The sequence below is a fragment of the Lacerta agilis genome, chromosome 7 (genome assembly GCF_009819535.1).
Source record: "Lacerta agilis isolate rLacAgi1 chromosome 7, rLacAgi1.pri, whole genome shotgun sequence".
NCBI lineage: Eukaryota > Metazoa > Chordata > Lepidosauria > Squamata > Lacertidae > Lacerta > Lacerta agilis.
In genome coordinates, this window is record NC_046318.1 from 65,841,746 (window position 1) to 65,862,434 (window position 20,689).

The following is a 20,689-nucleotide window of genomic DNA, read 5'->3' on the forward strand; positions in this document are numbered from 1 at the left end:
GCAGACGAGGGAAACTCCACATAAAATGCATTGCAGTAATCCAGTCTTGATGTCACCAGTGCCTAAACCTACTACTGTTAGTTGATGCATATACATAAGTGGATATAGGCCAGGTTCATAATGCAGTATGCATAGCTTTGTTTTTATTATTTAGAAACTTGTTGTTTAAAAAAAAATGGTTGTTTTCCCATTAGTTTGATTTTTCCTGGTGTGCGATTGGCTGCAGACAGCCAGTTCAGTGACTTTCTGGATGGACTTGGCCCTGCACAGCTTGTTGGTCGCCAAACACTGGCAACTCCAGCAATGGGTAAGAAATTAATTTTGTTTATATGGCTGCAATTGGTGGGAAAAGAAAGTTTCCCCATTAATTACCTTACTTTTGTGTAACCTTAATTTGCAATACTTGGGTTTTTCGTTTCCTCCTTAGGTGATATCCAGCTCGGAATGGTGGACAAAAAGGGACAGTTGGAGGTGGAAATAATACGAGCCCGAGGCCTTGTTGTAAAACCAGGTTCAAAGACACTGCCAGGTGAGAGAAATACACTTGAACCCCAAGCACTGTGGCAGCAGGTGAACATTCTGGTTCAGAAACTATTTTAGCCACAATAGCCAAAGGCTTGTTTCATAGGCCACCTCTGTACAACTATTTTTAAAAAGTAGACTAATTGAACCTTCCAACTTCTCTGATATATCAATTTCATATATTAAATGTAGAAGTATTTTAACTATGTAGCTTTGACCCCCGTCATCAATGGGCAAATGTATGGCAGTTCTTACTATTATGGACCAGGATGATTTCCTATGAGACCAGCTGAGGTTCAAAGATTCCGCCACAGAGCAACATCTGAGGACTGGAGGAAGGTTTCTAACACCCTTGCTCTCTCAATTTGGTGGTAGATGGAACAGCAGCTGCCCAGTGTGAGGAACTTAGCCTTGTAACTTTGGCAGCTGTTTCAGCTGCAGACTGATGCTGAAACATTTGAGGACTGAGAGGAAACAAACACGTTTGCCGCTGCTGCTCCCCCCACCCCCCAGTAACTCATAACTACTTTATTGCATTTTAAATACATTGTAAACTACCTCAAGAACCTCAGGTGGTAGACAGGGTCTAAATAACTCCAAATAAAAATACTCTTAGACTGATAACCCCTTAGGCATACACAAAGTAGGCCCACCAAAATCAATGGGCATAAGTCTATTCTGAGTGTGACAAATGATGGGTTAGTGCTATTCCACTGATGATCCACTTGCAGGCTTTCCTTCTGGTTGTCCTGTGTGAGAACAGGATGCTGGAGTAGACCTAAGGCTGCTGTTAAAGTTCTTACATTCCTCTATAGGAAAATGGCTGTAGATCAGTGGTAGAGCATCTGCTTTGCATGCAGAAGGCCCCAGGTTCAAACCCACACATCTCAAAGTAGGCCTGAGAGTGACTCCTACCTGAAACTTTGGAATACCACTACCAGCCTGTTTATGTTCCCAGGCACCTAGAATTTCATTACATTCGTACCTTGGATCCCAAATGCCTTGGTACTCAGACGTTTTGCTCCCGAACGCCGCAAACCCGGAAGTGAGTGTTCCAGTTTGTGAACGTTCTTTGGAAACCAAATGTCCAACAGCCAATCAGAAGCCACGCTTTGGTTTCCGAACGTTTTGGAAGTCAAACGGACTTCGGGAACGGATTCCCTTTGACTTCCAAGGTACGACTGCAACTGCCTTTCTTAATACTGAAAATCACAACAAACTTGCCCTCTTTCCTTTATTCTGCCATGAAGCAATAGTGTCATTAATTCTTGAAAATCAGAATTGCCAGTCATGCCAGGATGAAGCTGTAAACAATAACAATTGACTATTTTATGTTTTATGATTATAGTTGTATTACTATTTTCTCAGTTAAATGAATAATTATTGAGGCTGTTTACTATATAGTGTATAGAAAACTCTTCAATAAAGACTGCAAAATATAATAAATAAATAAATAAACATACCTGATTTGCTTCCTAGTGCCAAGGGAGGGAGAGAATGAAGCAGGTTGGCTTTCCAGAATGCCTTGGGAATAAATGCTCATAAATGAAATGTATGAGTGTGTGTTTAATTAAAGTATTTATCAGTTAAATGTCAGGATTTTGCATAAGGTGCTAAAACTGCATAGCTAATGTGCAAAAACTGGTGACTAACAGACCTTTATATTTTTCTTCCCAAAGCACCATATGTAAAGGTGTATCTATTAGAAAATGGAGTCTGTATAGCCAAAAAGAAAACAAAGGTGGCAAGAAAAACGCTGGAACCTCTTTACCAGCAGCTGTTGTCATTTGAAGAAAGTCCCCAAGGGAAAGTTTTACAGGTAATTTGCACCCTTAGCCATGCATATCTAAAACCCTTCCATTCTAGCATCATTAACTGAAATGCCTAAGTCTGACTTCTCCCTTATGCTGCTTTCTCACATAGCTGCCTCTTAAACTCTCTATTATTCTAAACTAAATATCTGCAGATTAGAATTTTCCTGCAACACTAATTTTGAATCGTATCCCATCATACTAACACAACAAATCTTTAAGAGCAAATAGCCAGTTAATGAATAATGAATAGCAGGTGCTATCATTCTTCGTGTTTTATTTATTTCTATCAAGAAGATGCACCCAGTGTTTGATATTCCGTATAATTTGAGTGAGATGGCTTTATATTCTGTGCACTTTCTGCTGAGACAAACTGAGAGCTAAATCCAAGAAACGAATATATTATCACTGAAAATGTTATGCTGGCAATTCTTAGGGATTCATTCCGCTCCCCTCTATAACAAAAGGAATGTCCTGCCATTAATATGTGGCCAAGCAGTTCCTCAATTCCTGCTGGTTTTAGTATTAGTGCCTTAGTATTCTGTGAACTTTGGTGGAAAGCAGATTTGAAGAATATCAGAAATTATGGCAAAATTTAAGTTTGATCTCAGGACAGATTAATAACACTATGCACAGCACGGTAGCAGATAACTCATAAACTGAACACCTGCTGGATTTTGTAGGATTTACTTCCAGATACATGTTCATATCAAGTTGCTGTGAAGAGTGAAGAAAGGGGTTGAAATTCTGTCAGGCTCAGCTCCAAGGGGGCAGGGTGTAAATCCTTGTTTGTACACGAAGTAGAATAAAAACGAGGCATTTGAGTCGGAAGATTAACAAGAGAATTGTCCCAGAATAGGTGTAACAGCACTTGGATCCATGCACAGTGATTGGGAGCCCAGCCCAGGTTTTGAGATTCTTGATCCTGATTGGTGTCTGAGCAAGGACACCATTTGTCAGATTGTTCACCTTAGGAAATGGCAAGATTCTGAAACTTCCCATTTGTTGATTCTAGGTCATCTTGTTAATTGACGTGAATAATCAACTTCATTTTGCCCTGCTCCTAAAACCTATATCTTCTTTTTTAACTCAACAGATTATCGTGTGGGGAGACTATGGACGCATGGATCACAAATCCTTTATGGGAGTGGCACAGATACTTTTAGACGAACTGGAATTGTCCAATATGGTGATTGGCTGGTTCAAACTTTTCCCCCCTTCATCCCTAGTAGATCCAACTTTAGCCCCTCTTACAAGAAGGGCTTCCCAGTCGTCTCTTGAAAGTTCAACAGGACCTTCTTATGCTCGTTCATAGCAGCTGTGAAACTGTTGTCATAGCAACCAGCGTTACAAAAAAAAATTAACAGGTCGCAAACCCTGGTAACACTGCATGCTTAATGTTGTGTCTTCAGAGCCTGTTTCTAGGGCTATAAAAGCGATCCTGTGTTCTCAGAGGAAGTTGCACACATTGTGCTCTAAAGGAAGTCCTCAGGTGAAGGAGTGGAGCTGGAAAAAACTGAATGGTTTGGAGTTCAGTGACACTCAAGTTTTGGTCCAATCTGAAGCCATGGATTAAATTACAAGAACCGAGCTGTCTCATGCAACAAGAATCCCTTTCAATGCCACATCTATTTTCTTGCTCCCTTTTCTTTATCTCTGCCCCCTGTCCTCGTCCCCACCCAAGCCTGGTTATGCCACAGAAATATGGAGCTACCCAAAGAAGCTGTGCCACAATCGGAAGGAGGGAAGAAAAGAGCCATGAAAGGAACGCCAGCTGTCATAGCAGTTATTTGCAGCAGAGGAACCTTGCCTTATCAGAAAGGTTGAAGTCTTACAGTGGCAGGCTTCATAACTCCAGCTGCTGCTGCTGGAGTCAACTCCAGTGTGTGGACTCTGAAAAATAAAATTCTGTGGCTATACTGTACTGTATGAAATTAAAGAAACTTTTTTGCATGGACACAGATTATGCTGAACACTTAAATTATTTTCTTGGGGCTGCAACTTGCAAAAAAAAAAAAAGAATAAATCAGCCATTTTCAACAATTTATATTATTTTTAAAAATAAATTTCACTAGTGCATGGTTTTAAAAGGGAGAGAATGCAACAGGGTGGTAAGACACACCAAGTTTATCATTCTTTAAACCAATCATGGTCTGTGTTTTGGCAGACATAAATGAAAAATAAATAATTTCTAGCAAATATTTAAAATTACGTTTATGTGACAAGAAATAAGTGTAATATATTAAATTTATTTAAATGTAAAAGGTACAAGCCTTGTAAAGTTCAACGATATGTGCAAATTGTATACTTCTTTTCCCCTTCTTGTCTACACCTCTCTCCTTTTGCTCTCTCATTCCCTTCTTACCTCCCAGGATGATCATTATACTCTGAAACCGCTACTTTTTGACTTAACTACTCTCATGCCCCACATTTGGTTCAGAGTTGCAGATGATTCTGCATTTCTGAAATCTTTGAGAGGAAAAGAATATTGTTTAAGAACTTTTTTCAAGCATGTTGAAAAGAATTTTGCAACATGGCTTGGGGAGTACATTACAATAATTCAGCATGTATTTGATAAAAAATTTGAACTTTTTGCAGTTTATTGTACAGTGCATGGAAACTTATTTTTTTTTGTCACCTTCAAATTAAATTCTACAGCAAAATACTGGAATCATGTGGCCATTTGTAAAATGTCTTCAATAAATTTGTTTTCAGCACCAGCATCATTCATTCAAAGGTTGAACTATCATTTCTGGATGGTCTTAAAGAAATACAAGATGTTAGTCTTGCTAAATATCAGCATCTTATAATTTGCACTGAGCCAAACAAATTATTACCCATTTAGGGTCACAGTAAATAGCAAATAAGCTGTTCTCTTCAGTTTTTATAAACTATGTGATGGCAAATCAGTGAATATCAGCCTGACATTAAAAGTCACAATTCAAACTGCAACCCTGCATCTGTCTTTCAATTCGTGGTATTTACATGCCCTGAGTGATGGCAGGATTTCACCTGCTGATTTTTAAACGCCTTAAATAAAGTACATGCAATTTACTAATTTTTTGACACCATCACCAAGAGCCTAAATGCAGATACCACAGGTATTTGAAGAAACATACACACCTGTCTCCTATGTATCAGATAATTTAGTACCACTGGAAGGAGGGGTGGAAAGGTAGGGGGTATTCTAAGTCCAGATCTCTCATTATATCCTGATGAAAGGGAATGTAACTTGTTAATGTTCAAGTCCATCATCCTTTTCTCTGTGTCTTTAGATGCCTTTAATACATACCTATTGTTTAATGTCTATGTGTTGCAATAATATTTGAATATACACTGTTTAAATTAAGGCCATGCACACAAGTACTCTGATTTTGTATGAAAAATCTGTAGTGTTATCCCAAAATGTACATGCATCACAGGATGGCAAAAGTTAAAAAAAAATAGGTGTCCCTTCTAAGGCCTTTTCTTTTATATGGTACAATTTGACATATATCAGAATTATGGGCACAGTCCATCACGTACATTCATGAACCATGCGCAAGCACCATGGACACGGATGCTAAAATGCCTGGTGATTTGCACACATGCAGCGATTTAGAATTCCCTCCGTATACCGCGGGGGGGGGGGGGACTCTGGTATGGAGCTGCTTCTCTTCTGAAATGAAGGGAGAAGCACTCGCTGATGGGATTTTCATGCATCCACAAGAAATTACTAGAGTGGAATGACTTCTCCCCCACCAAACTTACATGTATTACGTTAAAGAAGATTGGTAAAATTTTGGTGATTAAATTATTTCATTCACCTGTATATGGCAACCCATGAATGCTACAGACATACCTTTGCATTATCCCTTAGGAGTAAAACCATTTTTTAAAGACTTATGACTCTCTTCCTGATACTGTGACATGCAGTCAATGCATTCTTTTATGCATATTCCTATTATTAAATTATTTCTATTTGAGACAAGAAGGACATGACCGTATGGAAAGTCTGTACATACCTGGTCATTATGCAGTATTTATTTTAAAAGTTGATTGTATTTTTTTAAGATATTCACATGTCTGCAACTCTACTTATAATTTAGTCATGTAAATAGCACTCTTCCAGTGACCACAGCTGTCTTGTACATACTCTGTTTTAAAAGTAAAGGGAATTGACATTGGGGGAGAAAAGGGCAGATTAGGCCTGTTAATGAACACCAACTAATGTAAATCAAATTCATTCTGGTGATGGTATTTAACACTTTAAATAAAACATTTTCTTTACAGAATTTGTAAGTGATTCTTTTTCTCATCTCCCCCACCTTGCCTTGCAAAAAAAAAAAAGACATTCATGATCTTGGAAAGCTAACGAACAATGGCTTGAAATCTTGCAGGAACATTTACTGTGCAAGACCCATTGAAGTGGGTGGGAGCACTGATGTCCTCTAACACCATTCTCATTTTTGTGGAGCTTGTGAAGTCAGTTCTTTGGTATCTACCTTTTCAAAGGTTGCTCTAAAGCAGTCTTGAGCTGTTTTTGGACTACAATTCCCATCTTTCCTGACCACTGGTCCTGCTAGCTAGGTATGATGGGAGTTGTAGTCCAACATCAGCTGGCGACCCAAGTTTGGGAAACACTGCTCTAAAGTCTTGAAATACCAGCATGTGTTATTCATGAGGTTGTGATTCTGCAGTCGTGTGGCAGTTTCTTTAAAGTGCAGACATAACTGCAGAGAATTGGTCTTGGAACTAATGACAGTGATGTGGAAGGCTCATTAAATAAACTCACAAATTATTTCTAATATGTACAGCTTAATAAAGCTCTAAGCCTTAATAAGCATATTTGTGCAATAATTGGGATAACTAAACAGCATGCACAGAGAACTAAAGAACAAACTGGGAGCTGATTAAAAACTTCCATGGCTGTCAAATCATGTTCTGTGTATAAATTTACACAATGTGATGGAAGACAATGCAGCATGTGACTAGAAGTCATGGCATATACAATATACCTAGAGTCATGGCAGTGTGGGATTGTTGTAAGTGTTTCAGAACATGTTTAGTGACCTTGTTTTGCTTCTATGCAAGCAGCAACCTTCCTATTGTTATTCAGTCAGATACAGCAGGCTGGAAGCTAAATAGTATCTTACTGTTTCATGCATAAATGAACACACTTCTGTGTGTTGATCTGGCAGTTACGGCTATCCCCATCTCAGCAGTATTCCTAGATGAATTCTTATGTCAGACTACTACATATGCTGCTTAGGTATCTATAGGCTAGATGAGCAAGGATTTTGCTACTGAATATATATTTGAAACACTGATCTTGTATGGAATTGCTGGTCAGAATAATAATAATAATAATAATAATAATAATAATAATAATAATGACTCAAATCAGGTGGTGAACTACAGGAGACTGTTGAAATACATATTCCAGCGGGCATTTAGCTGAATTCTGATTTTATTATTTTAACTGATTATTACTTTAATTGTATTGAGTTTTTCACACACCATTTGTTAGACAATTAAGTGATATATAAACTGTAGAAACAAACACAATAAAATAATAACAGTACTAGGACAGCTGCTGGAGGGCCCATCTGCCTATTTCCAAAGGCAGCACAGGAGGAAACGGAAGGAACCCGAACTGGTTTTATTGTTACTGGTGTGATGGCTAACTGTTGTTGGAGTCTCTTTGCCTGCACTGAGTTTTATTTTTAAATAAAACAGTTAAGTTCCATTAGAAGTAGCGGTGCATCTTCTTACTGGAAGCCCGAGGAGATCTCTGACTGGACTGCAACACAATTTCTTGATCAAGCTTCCCACCTTCTCCTCTCTAAGTGGGGCAACAAAGCAGCTGCCCCAGAGCTGAAGAATCCCATCTTGGAAAGCAGGCCTAATAGGCTCAGGGACTTTAAAACACCCCTATGGGGTTGAGAGCACAATGTCTCCCCTCACTTCCTTTTCCACCATGAGAAGCTGATCACAAACTGTTGTCACTGTTGTTCCTTATTATATTTATGAACAGCTTCCCATGAGGCATCCCAAAGTGATTCAAAATATAACATACATAAAACAGTTGCACTTATAAAGACGGTTAAAACAGCACTATATAAAATCAGTATTAAAACAGTTTACAACAACAGTGCATATACAAAACATAACATACCAGCAGACAATGCTGGCCCACCTCACAGAAATGTTGCAAAGATAACATTTTATTTCCTTCCTACAAAACTGTAGAGCTATTGAGAGTCCAGGCAACACCCAAACATGCTGAAAGAACAGGTTGAGATCACAGAGCTGCATGAAATAGATCCATCCCTGTCCCTGCCACTGACAGGCCCGGCAGACATGTCCTCCTGCCATCCACGCATTTGAAGCACATCAGAAAGGGCTCTGGGAACACCAAGGTATACATACACAGAGCTGCAGGCACAAGGGTCCCTGGCCCACTCTGGGGAGCAGGGGAGCTCTGCACACATACATCAGGACATGGGTGTGGAGCACCTTCTCACCCCAGCCAAATGCACAGGCAGTGGGAGTTGTGGCCGCTGTGCAGATTGCCAGTGTAGTGGAGCTAGTCTACATGACAAGTCCCCTCACACATTCCTTCAATGAGTTAGGGGGCCTGCACCTTAACTGTGGTGTTCAGGTAACGAATATGCAATGACAATATTTTATTTACTGCTCTCTGGTACATCACAAGCTAATGTGCTGGTCAATTAGGACAGCAATTGTTTGATTTTGCATTCGTTTCCTTTTTGTTGGATAACACTGCAGTAGAGTGAACTTGGCTAACTGTGCAGTAAGTGATTCTGCTGCCATTTAATTCATGAAAACAAGTAGAATTTTGCAGCTGCCACCAACAGCTGAAATTACAAACAGAGGAAACAAACTCCCCCAATAACAGGAATCGGCAGAGGCAGCTCTGACAAGAGCCTCGTGAAGCCTGTTCTTTCAACCTACTTCTGCTGCGTCATTTGTCAATTTGTCATGCCCAGATGTCAATGAGTCACAGCTAGTAGCTTCAACTGACCTATTTTTGCCTTTGTCATGCCGCAGGATCCATATGAACAACGCGAAAGGGTTCAATGCAGTTCTGTGATCGTCATTGCTAAGGATAAATGTGAGTATACCTTTAAGGGCACCTCCCATGGGTAGTTTAGGAAGTTAGGCCCAAGCAGCAGGCAGGTGTAGAAGCAGAGGGAGAAAGCAGCTAAAGGAGAGAGGGCCTGCTATAAGCAGTTCCATAATAAAACCATTTCTCCTTCAACTCCTCTGACCTGCTCATCATTAAACAGAGGACATCGCAACCATACACTCACCAAACCTCAAGTGACTGCACCGTGTGACTGGGTGGCAAAAATGTATTGTGTGGTAAGACTACTGAATGTATAGATCCATCCAAAGAGAAGCTGACTTCACATGCAATAAAATTAGTTCTAATTTAATAGGGAGGCTGATGGGACTAACCTAAGGAATTGACCTTGAGTGGATTCCCCCAACTACATTGACCTCACCAGAAGTCATGGGTTGTAGAAAGCTTTCTGTGGAAAGTTGTTGGAGGCCGCATTCAGGTAGTGGGTGTGCTCAAGACCCAAAAGTGATCGGTTGCTTTAGAATTGTGATTGTACTTTATATTTTTGCTGGCTTTTTATTTGAACAGCTCTGAGGACATACTTAACAGGGGGGTATAGAAATGTCTATATAAGTAAATGTGGGTGTGGTCAGACCCTCACACAGCCATGCACCCTTAAAACACACACACAATCACACAATCTCTCTCACTAAGGCAAACCCAGAGAGCTATTTCCCACTGAAATAGGCATGCCCCAGTTTCACCTTCCCTTTACCCCTGACTTTTTTCTGTAAAATAAAAGCAAAGGGTTTTGAAACACCTCACCAAGCCCCAGCAGAGGAATGCAAATGCAGCCAATGCATATGTGAATTTCAGGTCCTGCCTTACATCTATTCAAAGCCTAAAACCTCAAAATGCAGTTGAAAAACGGCATGTCCATGCTTCAGATGACCTCTGAAACACAAGGCCCAGTTTAGAAATGGGAATGCAGAAGCATGACTGAGATTCCTAACTGAAATTTTCATCATTCTGAACATTCAGATCAGCTCTTTCTGCAATAACATATTTGGGTTTACCAGCATATTATTTACGGGCCTCATACGCTGAGCTTATGCCTACTGACACAGCTTGACTCAAAGCAGAAAGAATGCAGGCATTAAAGAAAAATATAGCGTAAGCATGTGCTGTGGAATTAAATGCTAAGCAGGGAGGGAAGCAAAATCCTGTTTCAAGTGCCTTGCTGAAGAGGTTTCTTTCATCAGTAAATGCAGCAGAAAGGGTGCTTACCAGGACCCTTATCTCATTTACCTGGAAGTAACTGACATCTATTTCAATGTCAGGAATCCTGCTTATAGATCATATAGCTTCATGTGGCCTGATCCTTAGAGTTTGGAAATTATGAGCCTGTGGGATGGGCCTGTCTGTCTTCTGCTTTAGGCTGTGGACCAGATTAAGAAACCAGATTCTACAGTGTCCTGCTCAAAATTCAATAAACGCTAGAAGAATTAGATAGTGACTTAGTTCAAGTACAAGGAATGTTAATAACTAATCTACATGACTGTTGTGCTCATCTGATGAAATCCTCCTGATAGTTATGGATGTAAGCTGGCATTGTTTAACTGTATACCACTTATGCCTAAATCAAAATATTATTTTAAAAGATATATACCACTTGTATTGAATCTTCTCCTTAAGAATCTATTTCCTCTCCTTTTTTGTTTTTGTTTTTGTTCTGCAGGGAGTGCTTCAGTACAATTAATTTTTATGTAAAACCTGATCATCTTTCAATTTCAGTTTTCATATTTTTGTTCTAGTGTTCTAATCAATATTGAATCAATATCTCTTAACAACCACATTCTCTTCAAATTCCTTAAATTGGTCATTAAAAGATGAAAATTCTGTCACTAATCCTTAATATCATTAATTGTTAGTGTAGGTACTTCCAGATCAGCCAACCGTTTTCTCCAAAGGCTTCTACTGGAAATTCTGTAAGATAAAGCCTGTTCTTTTGAGATATATAAACTCCAAGCTGAAAAATACTATCCTTATAGATAGGTTAGGAAACCTATATATTAAACACTGAGCTTAATCTATTTATCATATTGACTTGGTAAGAATGAAATTCATTATCATTTCCACTGAGTATAATAAAGTTTAGTATGAAGAAAGATTGGCATAGATATAATTTTGAATTCATTGTTAGCTTCTAAAAAAAAATACTAAGAGGCAAATACAATCACCCCAAGTCTAGTTCTTGTTTAGCTTAACAAAAAATTTATGAGTGAGTGAATGAATGAATACATAATTAAGGGAGAAAAGCAGGGAACCTGCATACAATCTACACTAGAGGCAGAAACCAATGGATATTCAATAGCTTTTTTATAAATAAACTTCCTTCATGGCATGGCAGGGGATCCAGTTTGACCCGTGAAGCCATTTTCATCAAGCCACATCCACCTGCTCATCAGCTGTCACCACTGGGCTATAAACACCCTCCCATTACTCCTGCACTTCATTAATACATTCAAGTTGACCAGTTTATTAGCACCATGGTCCTGCAGCCTCCACGCTTCTCTGTACCCCTTTCCCACAGGAGTTCTTAAGCCCTCTGTCCTCCTGACAGCACAAAAAGACAGCAATGCGGTTTACTGAGGCTGAAAACATTTCAGATTGAAGATTCTTGCTTGGGGCAACTGAAACTTATTTCCTGAAAGTATATGCTTTTGCACAGTCTTATTACTGACTTGCTGAAATAAGGCAACCCAGAGGGAGCTCCCTAGCTTTGGTATGACAAGCTGAAAGACATTCCTGCTAGCAGGTTCTGGTAGTAAACTGAAGGGAAGCTAGGGCTTTCTGCTTGATACTTTCAGCCTGAGATCCAGACTGACTGACAGAAGGGCGCACAGGAATCTGGCCACAGAAGACCTTTTTGTCATCCACATAGGTACAATTATGTCTGACTATGGATGTTGCCTATCCATATTGTGTTCCTTTCATTGGAAAGCATAGTCGGACACACATCTGAGAGCAGGAAATTCAGTGTGGATAGAACACCCCACCCACCAGACATTGTCATGGTTCTGCACTTACAAGCTTCTGCTCTGCAGGAGTTCTCGTTGTCTCTCATCCCATTCATACAACGGAGAGAAATAGATGATGCTTTAGCAAAGGAAGGGTGATGATAGGATGCTCGCCCCGTAACAGAACATAAGAATTGCCTGCTGGTTCAGCCTAGTGGTCCATCTAGCCCAGCATTGAGAAGACTTCAGGTATTTCATTGGTACTGTTATAAATGGGCAATACTTCACCACTTTGTTTCCAGGGAGGCAATATAGGGGAGGATTTGGGGTGTGTGTGTGATATAATAGGGGCCAGGACTCAAAACTCTGGTGAGCAATGAAGCAGAACCACTAGCTTCAGCATGTTGGCAACAAGGCAAACGACTCACAGCTGGAGTTTTGTTTTTTTTTTTTTTTTTGCACAAAGCCTTGTGCACTGGTAATTCTGCCCACAAAAGGTACAGCAGGAGCCAATTAAGCAGACGAGCCAATTAGTAGGTGGCTGGGAGTCACCTGACCAAGAGACAGCAGATTCTGATAGAGAGTCTACAGTAATTTTTAAAAGGGATTTTTAGCTGCTCCTTTTCTTTTAGCCTAACTTGTGGTAAGGTCATCGGGGGAAATGCAGAGGGATGCTGCACACCAGGGGTCAGAGTTGATGGTGGCATTAGCATTCTTTAGTTTCCTTTTCCTTCACCAGTGCTAATAACTTTTCAAAGACTAAATCAATTCTTATTCAGGTTCCATGTGGTACTAAGGAAGACTGCCACCTGAAGTTTGAAAGAAGGATCACATCTGACCAGAGGCATACCTAAGGTAAGCCAGGTCTTTTAATTGGAATTGAAACAAAGCCTTGAGCACTGGTAATTCTGCCCACAAAAGGTACAGCAGGAGCCAATTAAGCAGACGAGCCAATTAGTAGGTGGCTGGGAGTCACCTTACCAAGAGACAGCAGATCCTGATAGAGATTCTACAGTAACTTTTAAAAGGGATTTTTAGCTGCTCCTTTTCTTTTAGCCTAACTTTTCAAAGACTAAATAAATTCTTATTCAGGTTCCATATGGTACTAAGGAAGACTGCCACCTGAAGTTTGAAAGAAGGATCACACTTGAGCAGAGGCATACCTAAGGTAAGCCAGGTCTTTTAATTGGAATTGAAACAATATTTAATGCATATATGCATACTTTTTAATGCTTTATTATGCTGGGTGGGCAAAGGCAGATATAATGTATGATTTAACTGTGCCCTTTTACCTGGGACAGGGCTGATTTTCTGGAACCTGGAAAACTTCTGTTTAGTATACCTTGCATTTTTTGGGATTCTCCATGAATTCTGGAGTGGCAAATAGATACTGTGCAGAACTGGGCACAATTCAGAGTTTGTGGGCTCTACATTGTGTGTGTTGTTTTTTTTAAAGAATCCTGACATCTAGGTGCAACCAGTTTGGTTCCCAGATCATTTCTGGGCCCAGTTCAAGGTGCTCAGCTCACATTAGTGTTTAAACACTAATGTTTGATCTATTGCCAAACCATTAAATAATTTAGGAAGCAATCCTATGGCAAGATCCACTGGTCTGAGTAGCTTATGGTGCAGCAGGTGTCCAGCTCAGCTGGCATTAAATTCCCAGCTCTGGCCCAGCTGAAGATATGCCATTGTACCAAGCTCAGCTCAGCTCAGCCAAAGCTGGCTAATCTGAGGCTGGTGTAAATCCCAAAAAGGGGTTTGTGTGCCGGAGGCCAGAACAAAGAGGGAATACTCAGTCTGGATCCTAAGCCTGTTCAGCTCGGTCACATGACCTGGCAACTGGGCGTAGAACACTTCTTTTAAAGGCTTGTTTTCCCTTTGCCAGGCTTAGGCAGAGCTAAATAGGAGTTTAGATCTGGTGTAGCTTCATGCTGGCTTAACTAACATTGGTTTGCTTTACAGCAGAGTCTTGTGTGTAGGGTTGCTCCCTCAGTCCCAAATAACTGAAAATACCACCTTCTTTCCTAAAGACACTCTTGGCTTTTAGGAATATCTGTGGGGACCCTCTTGGTATTTCCCAGATAAAAACACACTGGATTGCAACCTTACTACACAGCTCTAACCTTGTCTACTCAAAAGTAACTTACACTGAGTGCAATTGGAGTTACTTCCAGGAAACCAGGCACAGGACTGCAGGACTCAGAGTAGACTTACTGAAATTAATGGACCGAATTAGTCATATTACTCTGAGTAAAAAGTAGCTGAATACCTTGAGTTGCAATGTTAACCCCACTTACCTGGGAGTAAGCCCATTCAGTTAAATGAGGCATATGAAAAGACGTGGTTAGGATTGCAGCCAGTCTTTGTTGCAGTTGTGGAGAAAGACTTCAGAAGATTAAAGCAAACGTTAGACATAAACAATAAAGCCTCTTCCGCACCCCCTACTGAGAGTGTTGGAAAGGAATTTTGGAGAGGCTGCTGTTTACTTGCTTTATTCTTACTCAACTTGGTTTGTACCTTCAGCAGCTTGATTTGTACAGCTGGAACGGTGCCTCTGTGAAATAGGCGTGCAGAGTTCTGTACAAGATGCACGTCTTGTGTAACACCCAATTACAGTTCAGGTTCCCATACAAGATGGGGAGTGAGGAAGGGGAAATGCCAGAGGTGGCTTTTATGCAGCTTGTCGTACAACTAGAGTCCATTAGCTAATGTGGAGAAGGAGGAAATCTGCTACATGTCAGTCACCGACCAAGGTGTAATATATAATCCCCAAGCAATCTAATTTGTGGCATTTCCTACAAGCCTACAGACAATAAATGAAGAGGACCAAAATGCCCTCCATGTGGGCTTCCTGCCATCAGTTTAGTGCATTAAATTAACAACAATAATAGTGGTTATAATTGTGATGTTCAGCACCTTGGCAGACAGGAAGCAAACAAGTCTATTACTGATAGCCAGTCAGTTTTTGCAGCCCGGCTGTTTTGCTTTTGAAACAAGGGACATATAAGCCCAGACCTCTCAACCTTGGCCTAGGGAAGTAGATATATACTTCACAAGTAAATACAAAGAAGTGATTCTCATCCCAGACCTGGGAACAGGGAGACTGTGGAATCCAGAAGACATGGAAGATCTGTACCTGGGTCTCTGGCTTTTTGTTCATTTTTAAATTGGCACAGGGAGCTCTTAATCTGAGGGCAGAGCAGGCATGCAGGATAGTAAGAAGCAGTCTGAGAGTAACTGGTTGCTCATACCAAAAAAGCTTGGCTCAAGTCTGAGATATTATAGGACCACGTGGAATCTATTGAGTCCTCATGCCACCTGACTGCTGAACTGGTAGCTGCCTGCAGCATAATACCACCTTTAGCCCAACAGCACTGGTGGCGTCTACAGTATGTGCATCAGAAAGTGGAACTGGGAAATCCCTCTTGTTGGTATGAGAAAGGATAACATGGTAGATTCTTTTATTCTTGAGCTCTATGGTAGAGAGAGCTTCCACTCCACCCTTTCCCTTTTTGTCATGGGTGTTTGTGGCAGGGGGAGGAGGGGTTGGTTGTTTTGTACCCCCCCCCCCCCGCATTGTGTTATGGAAGGACAAGTATTAACAAAAATCTCTGAAAGTTTTCAGACCATATGTCTGGCATTCACCACAGCCAAGTCAGATCCTGTATAAAAGCTGTGAAATTCAGCCTTAGGGTTGTTCAGTGGACAAATAAAATCTGTATGTCTTTCTCATGCTTTACCCTGTCATCGCTAAATGCACAAATAAAGCAATCTGTTAAGACGTTATTTCTGAAATGTATTACCCCATTCAGTACATTGAATTGCCACAGTCTCTTTTTGCTTTTCTTCAGCACCATGTGTGAGGTTCAGTCATAAGTGGGCAGCCTGTAGTTACACATTATAGACTTTGCCCCTTTCTGGGGAACCTATGCTTCTTGCATGTGTTTCTGTGCATTCTCACCCAGTTCAGTAGGCAGACACTGGTGGAATGGGAGACTGAGGAACCTTGCTGCTCTTCCAAGAGCTCTTGGGCCCAAGAGCAAGTTAACCGATGAAAGGAAACTCTTGGGCATATTTAGATTCTTGTGGCATCTTTAAGAGTGACAGAAGCATTATATGGCATAAGCTTTCTTGGATCACACTCCACATCATCAGATGCTTAAAGTGCAATCCTAAACTGGCAGGCATATGTACACACATGGTTGGAGGAACAGAAAGAAGGGAGGTATGGGAAGAACAAAATGCAACGAGAAGAGAATAGTTGCAGTGAGAGTTAAGAAGGTTGTGTTGGTGGTAACACAAATAACCTGGCATGCATAAGCTCAGCAAGGTGTCCTTTATATAAAAAAGTATAAATCATACTTTTTTTGCTTATATGCTGCTCCGCTCTGCCCCACTTTGTCTTGCAAATTGTTCTGCAGATTTGAAGCTTCTCTCACCCTACCTGCGGGGTTAGCCTGTCAGCTGCATTTACTCCAATGTTCTGAAAGCACCACTTAGCGCCGTAAAAGTGCTTCTATAAACATTTTAGAACTGCACGTCACAAGAGCTGTAGTGCATTCACCAGCTGGGCTGAGCTGACCCTTTCAAAACCTGCCCCGAAACCTGCTTCCAGAAGGTCTCTATTTCTGGGTGGGATTCAGTCACATACTGTCAAATTCAGGTTGAGCAATTGGAGCTTATTGGAAGATCTTGTGCAACAAACCCACTTCCCCAAAAGGTCAGACTTTTTACATTGAGGAAAGTTACAAGAAAATGCACTGGAAAGTGTGGGATAACTGCAGTGTCATCTAGGCTCCCCACAAATAAATCAGATTAAAAGCTCATTAAACAGTAGTCTAATCTGCCTGCAAACAAATTGGGATGAATGCTCAATAAACAGGGCATCAGGAAGTGCCCTAGCAAGGAGATTGTTGATCAACACAGAGCAACCAGCTGTTTTCAGGTCACCATGCTGTGATCATAATAGATTTAGCCCTTTAGCAGGCAGAAAAGGACTGAGAGGAAAGGAAGACTGGCTGGCTGGCTGGCTGGCTGTATGGCAGTACTGTAGTCCGCAGCTGGGAATCAGTGAACCAAATGTCTTTCTAAGCTAGTGGCTACTGTGCTTTCAGACCCGTCAGCCAGGAAACATAGGCTGTTTCCTGAAGTTTCACTTTCTCTTTTAGGACATGCAGATTAGCAAGATGAGACCTTTTGGGTCTCGTGCAGCTATGAACATATCAGCAAAAACAAGTGAGTGATGGAGAAGAAGGATGTGGCCCCTGCCTGACAGCCAGTGTGGTGCAAAGCTCAGAACGCTGTAAATTCAAATCCCGCTAAGCTGCAATTGTCACCAAATAGCTCTGGACCGGCTACTATCTCTAACCTAGCCTACCTTACAGGACTGCTGTGAGAATAATGTGAGAGGTTGCCAGTAGCCTTTTGAAGTGACCACACAATGGAAATGGAATAATAATAACAATACACATAAATGCCACTGTGGACTAGGACACATGATGTGGCATTGTGTTGCAAAGGTGTGGAGTTAGAAGTCTGGTTATGGTATTAACTTCTCAGTGCCTCAGAAGCTGGAAACGGCCTTGGCCTGGCTGGCCCTCTGAGAATAGCTGCTTTTCAGGGCTCTGCCTGCAATTATGGAGGTAGGCTCTTCCCCTTGTCCTTGGAGAGGCTCGTGTTTTGCAGCGGGGGAGTAATTGATATCATTGCCAATCCTGACGCACTGCAAAGCGAAAACAGCACCCTGGCAATGCTTGCTTGCTTGCTTGTCTTAAATGCTGTTATCTAACAACAATGCTTCCAAATCCCACAGCCGGCCGCCTCTTTTAACACGTGCAGTGCTATCTGACTGTCTCTGTGTCGGTTTGCAGCAGTCACACTCCCAGGCACATGCGGAGGAGCTGCTGCTGTGTGCTGCGGAGGCTTCGGCTCTGGCTCTGCTTATTTATTGCTCCGAATGTAGCACACTATTAAAAAAGGAAGGGTGGGGGGAGCGGCAGATGCAGTCGGGATGCTCAGCTGTGCAGGGCTTTGCGAAGAAGCCCAGGTTGGCTCAGCCACTGTTGCCTTTTCCAGGTGCCTTACAGCCCTTTGAGATAATAACGGGCTTTAACACTTCACAAGTCTGCTGCTTCCTAGAAGTATGTATTGCCCTCAGTGTGGGCCAGTGTGGTGTAGTGATTAAGAGCAGTAGACTTATAATCTGGGGAACCAGGTTCGTGTCTCCGCTCCTCCACATGCAGCTGCTGGGTGACCTTGGGCTAGTCACACTTCTTTGAAGTCTCTTAGCCCCACTCACCTCACAGAGTGTTTGTTGTGGGGGAGGAAGGGAAAGGAGAATGTTAGCCACTTTGAGGCTCCTTTGGGTAGTGATAAAGCGGGATATCAAATCCAAACTCCTCCTCCTCCTCCTCCTCCTCCTCCTCCTCCTCCTCCTCCTCCTCCTCCTTTTCACCTGAACTCAGAACACTTTGCAGTGTCTATGTACCTACACACATGGTTCACCACAGGGAGCAGGGCCAGAGGGCCAGTCCTCCTGCCCTGGATGAACCATAATCCCCACATTCCCAATTTTCATTATCAAAAAAAGAGCAAGTTTGTGGTATTTGTAGAGCCTGAGATATGAGGCAAAATGTACAGGCACTATTCTCCCCCCCCCCTTTTTGGTGAAAAACTAGCCTCTCTCCTTTCAGTGTTTGTATCCTTGCCCCACCTCCAAAAATTTCCTGTAGATGTACATGCACACCGCTGCCAAAACGATTCACCTGTCTCATTGCTTGGACTACATATTGCTCTTCCTTAAATCCCTACCCTTCTGTCCTCTCCCAATCCCAGCCAGTGGCTTGTGCTCATGCAGCTCCTCCACTCTCACCAATCTTGAAATCCTCACTGCTAGCACAGGTTTAATTAGCCAGGTTGCTTAGGAGCATAGGAAGCTACCTTATACCAAGCCATACCATTGGTCCATCTTGCCAGAGTTATCTACACTGACTCATGATGGCTTTTCAGGGTTTCAGACAGGGAGCTTCTTCCAGCCCTGCATGGAGATGGCAGGGATTGAACCTGACTGAGACCTTCTGCATACAAAAGAGATGCTCTATGACTGAGCTGCGGCTCTTCCCTGACTTACATCTGGCGGTCCTGCTCTTAGAGCACATGCTTAGTTCAGAGATGGCAGTGGGTTAAAGAAAAGTGTGTGCTTAGTTCTTCTGTAAAGGTAAAGGGACCCCTGACCATTAGGTCCAGTCACGGACGACTCTAGGGTTGCGACGCTCATCTCGCTTTATTGGCCGAGGGAGCCGGCGTACAGCTTCTGGGTCATGTGGCCAGCATGACTAAGCCGCTTCTGGCGAACCAGAGCAGCGCACGGAAATGCTGTTTACCTTCCCGCCGGAGCAGTACCTATTTATCTACTTGTACTTTGATGTGCATTCAAACTGCTAGGTTTTTCTGTATCATTATTATTAAACAGGACAATGCTGCTTGTATCATACAACTTAAAAACCACTGTATGTGGAACAGTGTTTTAGGGTGTCAGCTATGCCAGCCTTGCCCAGGGTCACACCCTCCAGATGTCTGAGGTTGCAATTGCATCAACCCCAGCCAGCATAGTCTGACCTATGCTTTCACCCAGACTCATTTAGGATATAATTTTCCAGCTGCAGTGAAAGATTTTAGATGGTTTGCACTGCATGGAAAGCTTTTACCAGAACACACATCTCCAACCTCCTGCTCTCCATATGTTTTGGACTACAACTCCCATCACCTATTTGCCCTGCAGGCAGGAACTGATGGGGGATTGAGTCCAACCCATATGCAGGGCACCAGGCTGAAGAAGGCTGTGCTAGAACATATATTACATAGACACAATGACAGCTGTGGCAGCTTCACATGCCACCCACCTCATGTTGATTCTCTAGCAGTTTAGGCTGCCTTCTGAATGTCCACAATTATGCACGTCGCAAAAATTAAAAACTTGGGGAGAATGTAGTGGCATCTTAATATTTAGCTGCAAAACAATTGTAAAAATGTTCCCGTGGTATGAATCAGCATTCAGCACTGTGCAGACTGGCAAACACATTCTGTTCTGCTTCCCAGGCAGTTACTTGACCTTAATTAACTCTAGCATTTGCTCTGAAAACAGGCTGTGGAACGCTCACTTTGGCACAAAGAAATTACAAGCATGTCTGGCTGCGATTCCTGAAAGATGGCGCATGCTTTGGTTTCTGTCAACACCTGAGATCAGTCAACACTTGTAGGTATTC

The 20,689-nt window shown here is 41.8% G+C and overlaps 1 protein-coding gene and 1 long non-coding RNA gene across 11 annotated transcripts in view; both read left to right on the top strand.

Annotated features, from left to right (window-relative positions):
- RIMS2 (regulating synaptic membrane exocytosis 2) overlaps positions 1-6,604 on the top strand; it is a 355,451-nt gene extending 348,847 nt beyond the window's left edge. For all 10 annotated transcript variants that reach the window (XM_033155715.1, XM_033155716.1, XM_033155724.1 and 7 more), the window contains 4 exons: positions 195-307; positions 428-529; positions 2,202-2,341; positions 3,430-6,604. In XM_033155715.1, coding sequence (XP_033011606.1) covers positions 195-307; positions 428-529; positions 2,202-2,341; positions 3,430-3,648 — 574 coding nt within the window. In that variant the 3' untranslated portion in view covers positions 3,649-6,604. The remainder of the gene's footprint in view (positions 1-194; positions 308-427; positions 530-2,201; positions 2,342-3,429) is intronic.
- A 2,636-nt stretch (positions 6,605-9,240) lies between these two features.
- Positions 9,241-17,721, top strand: LOC117050225. Its single transcript, XR_004427071.1, has 3 exons — positions 9,241-9,450; positions 13,202-13,277; positions 17,594-17,721. It is a non-coding gene; the product is annotated as an uncharacterized LOC117050225 (long non-coding RNA).
- Positions 17,722-20,689: the final 2,968 nt, after the last annotated feature.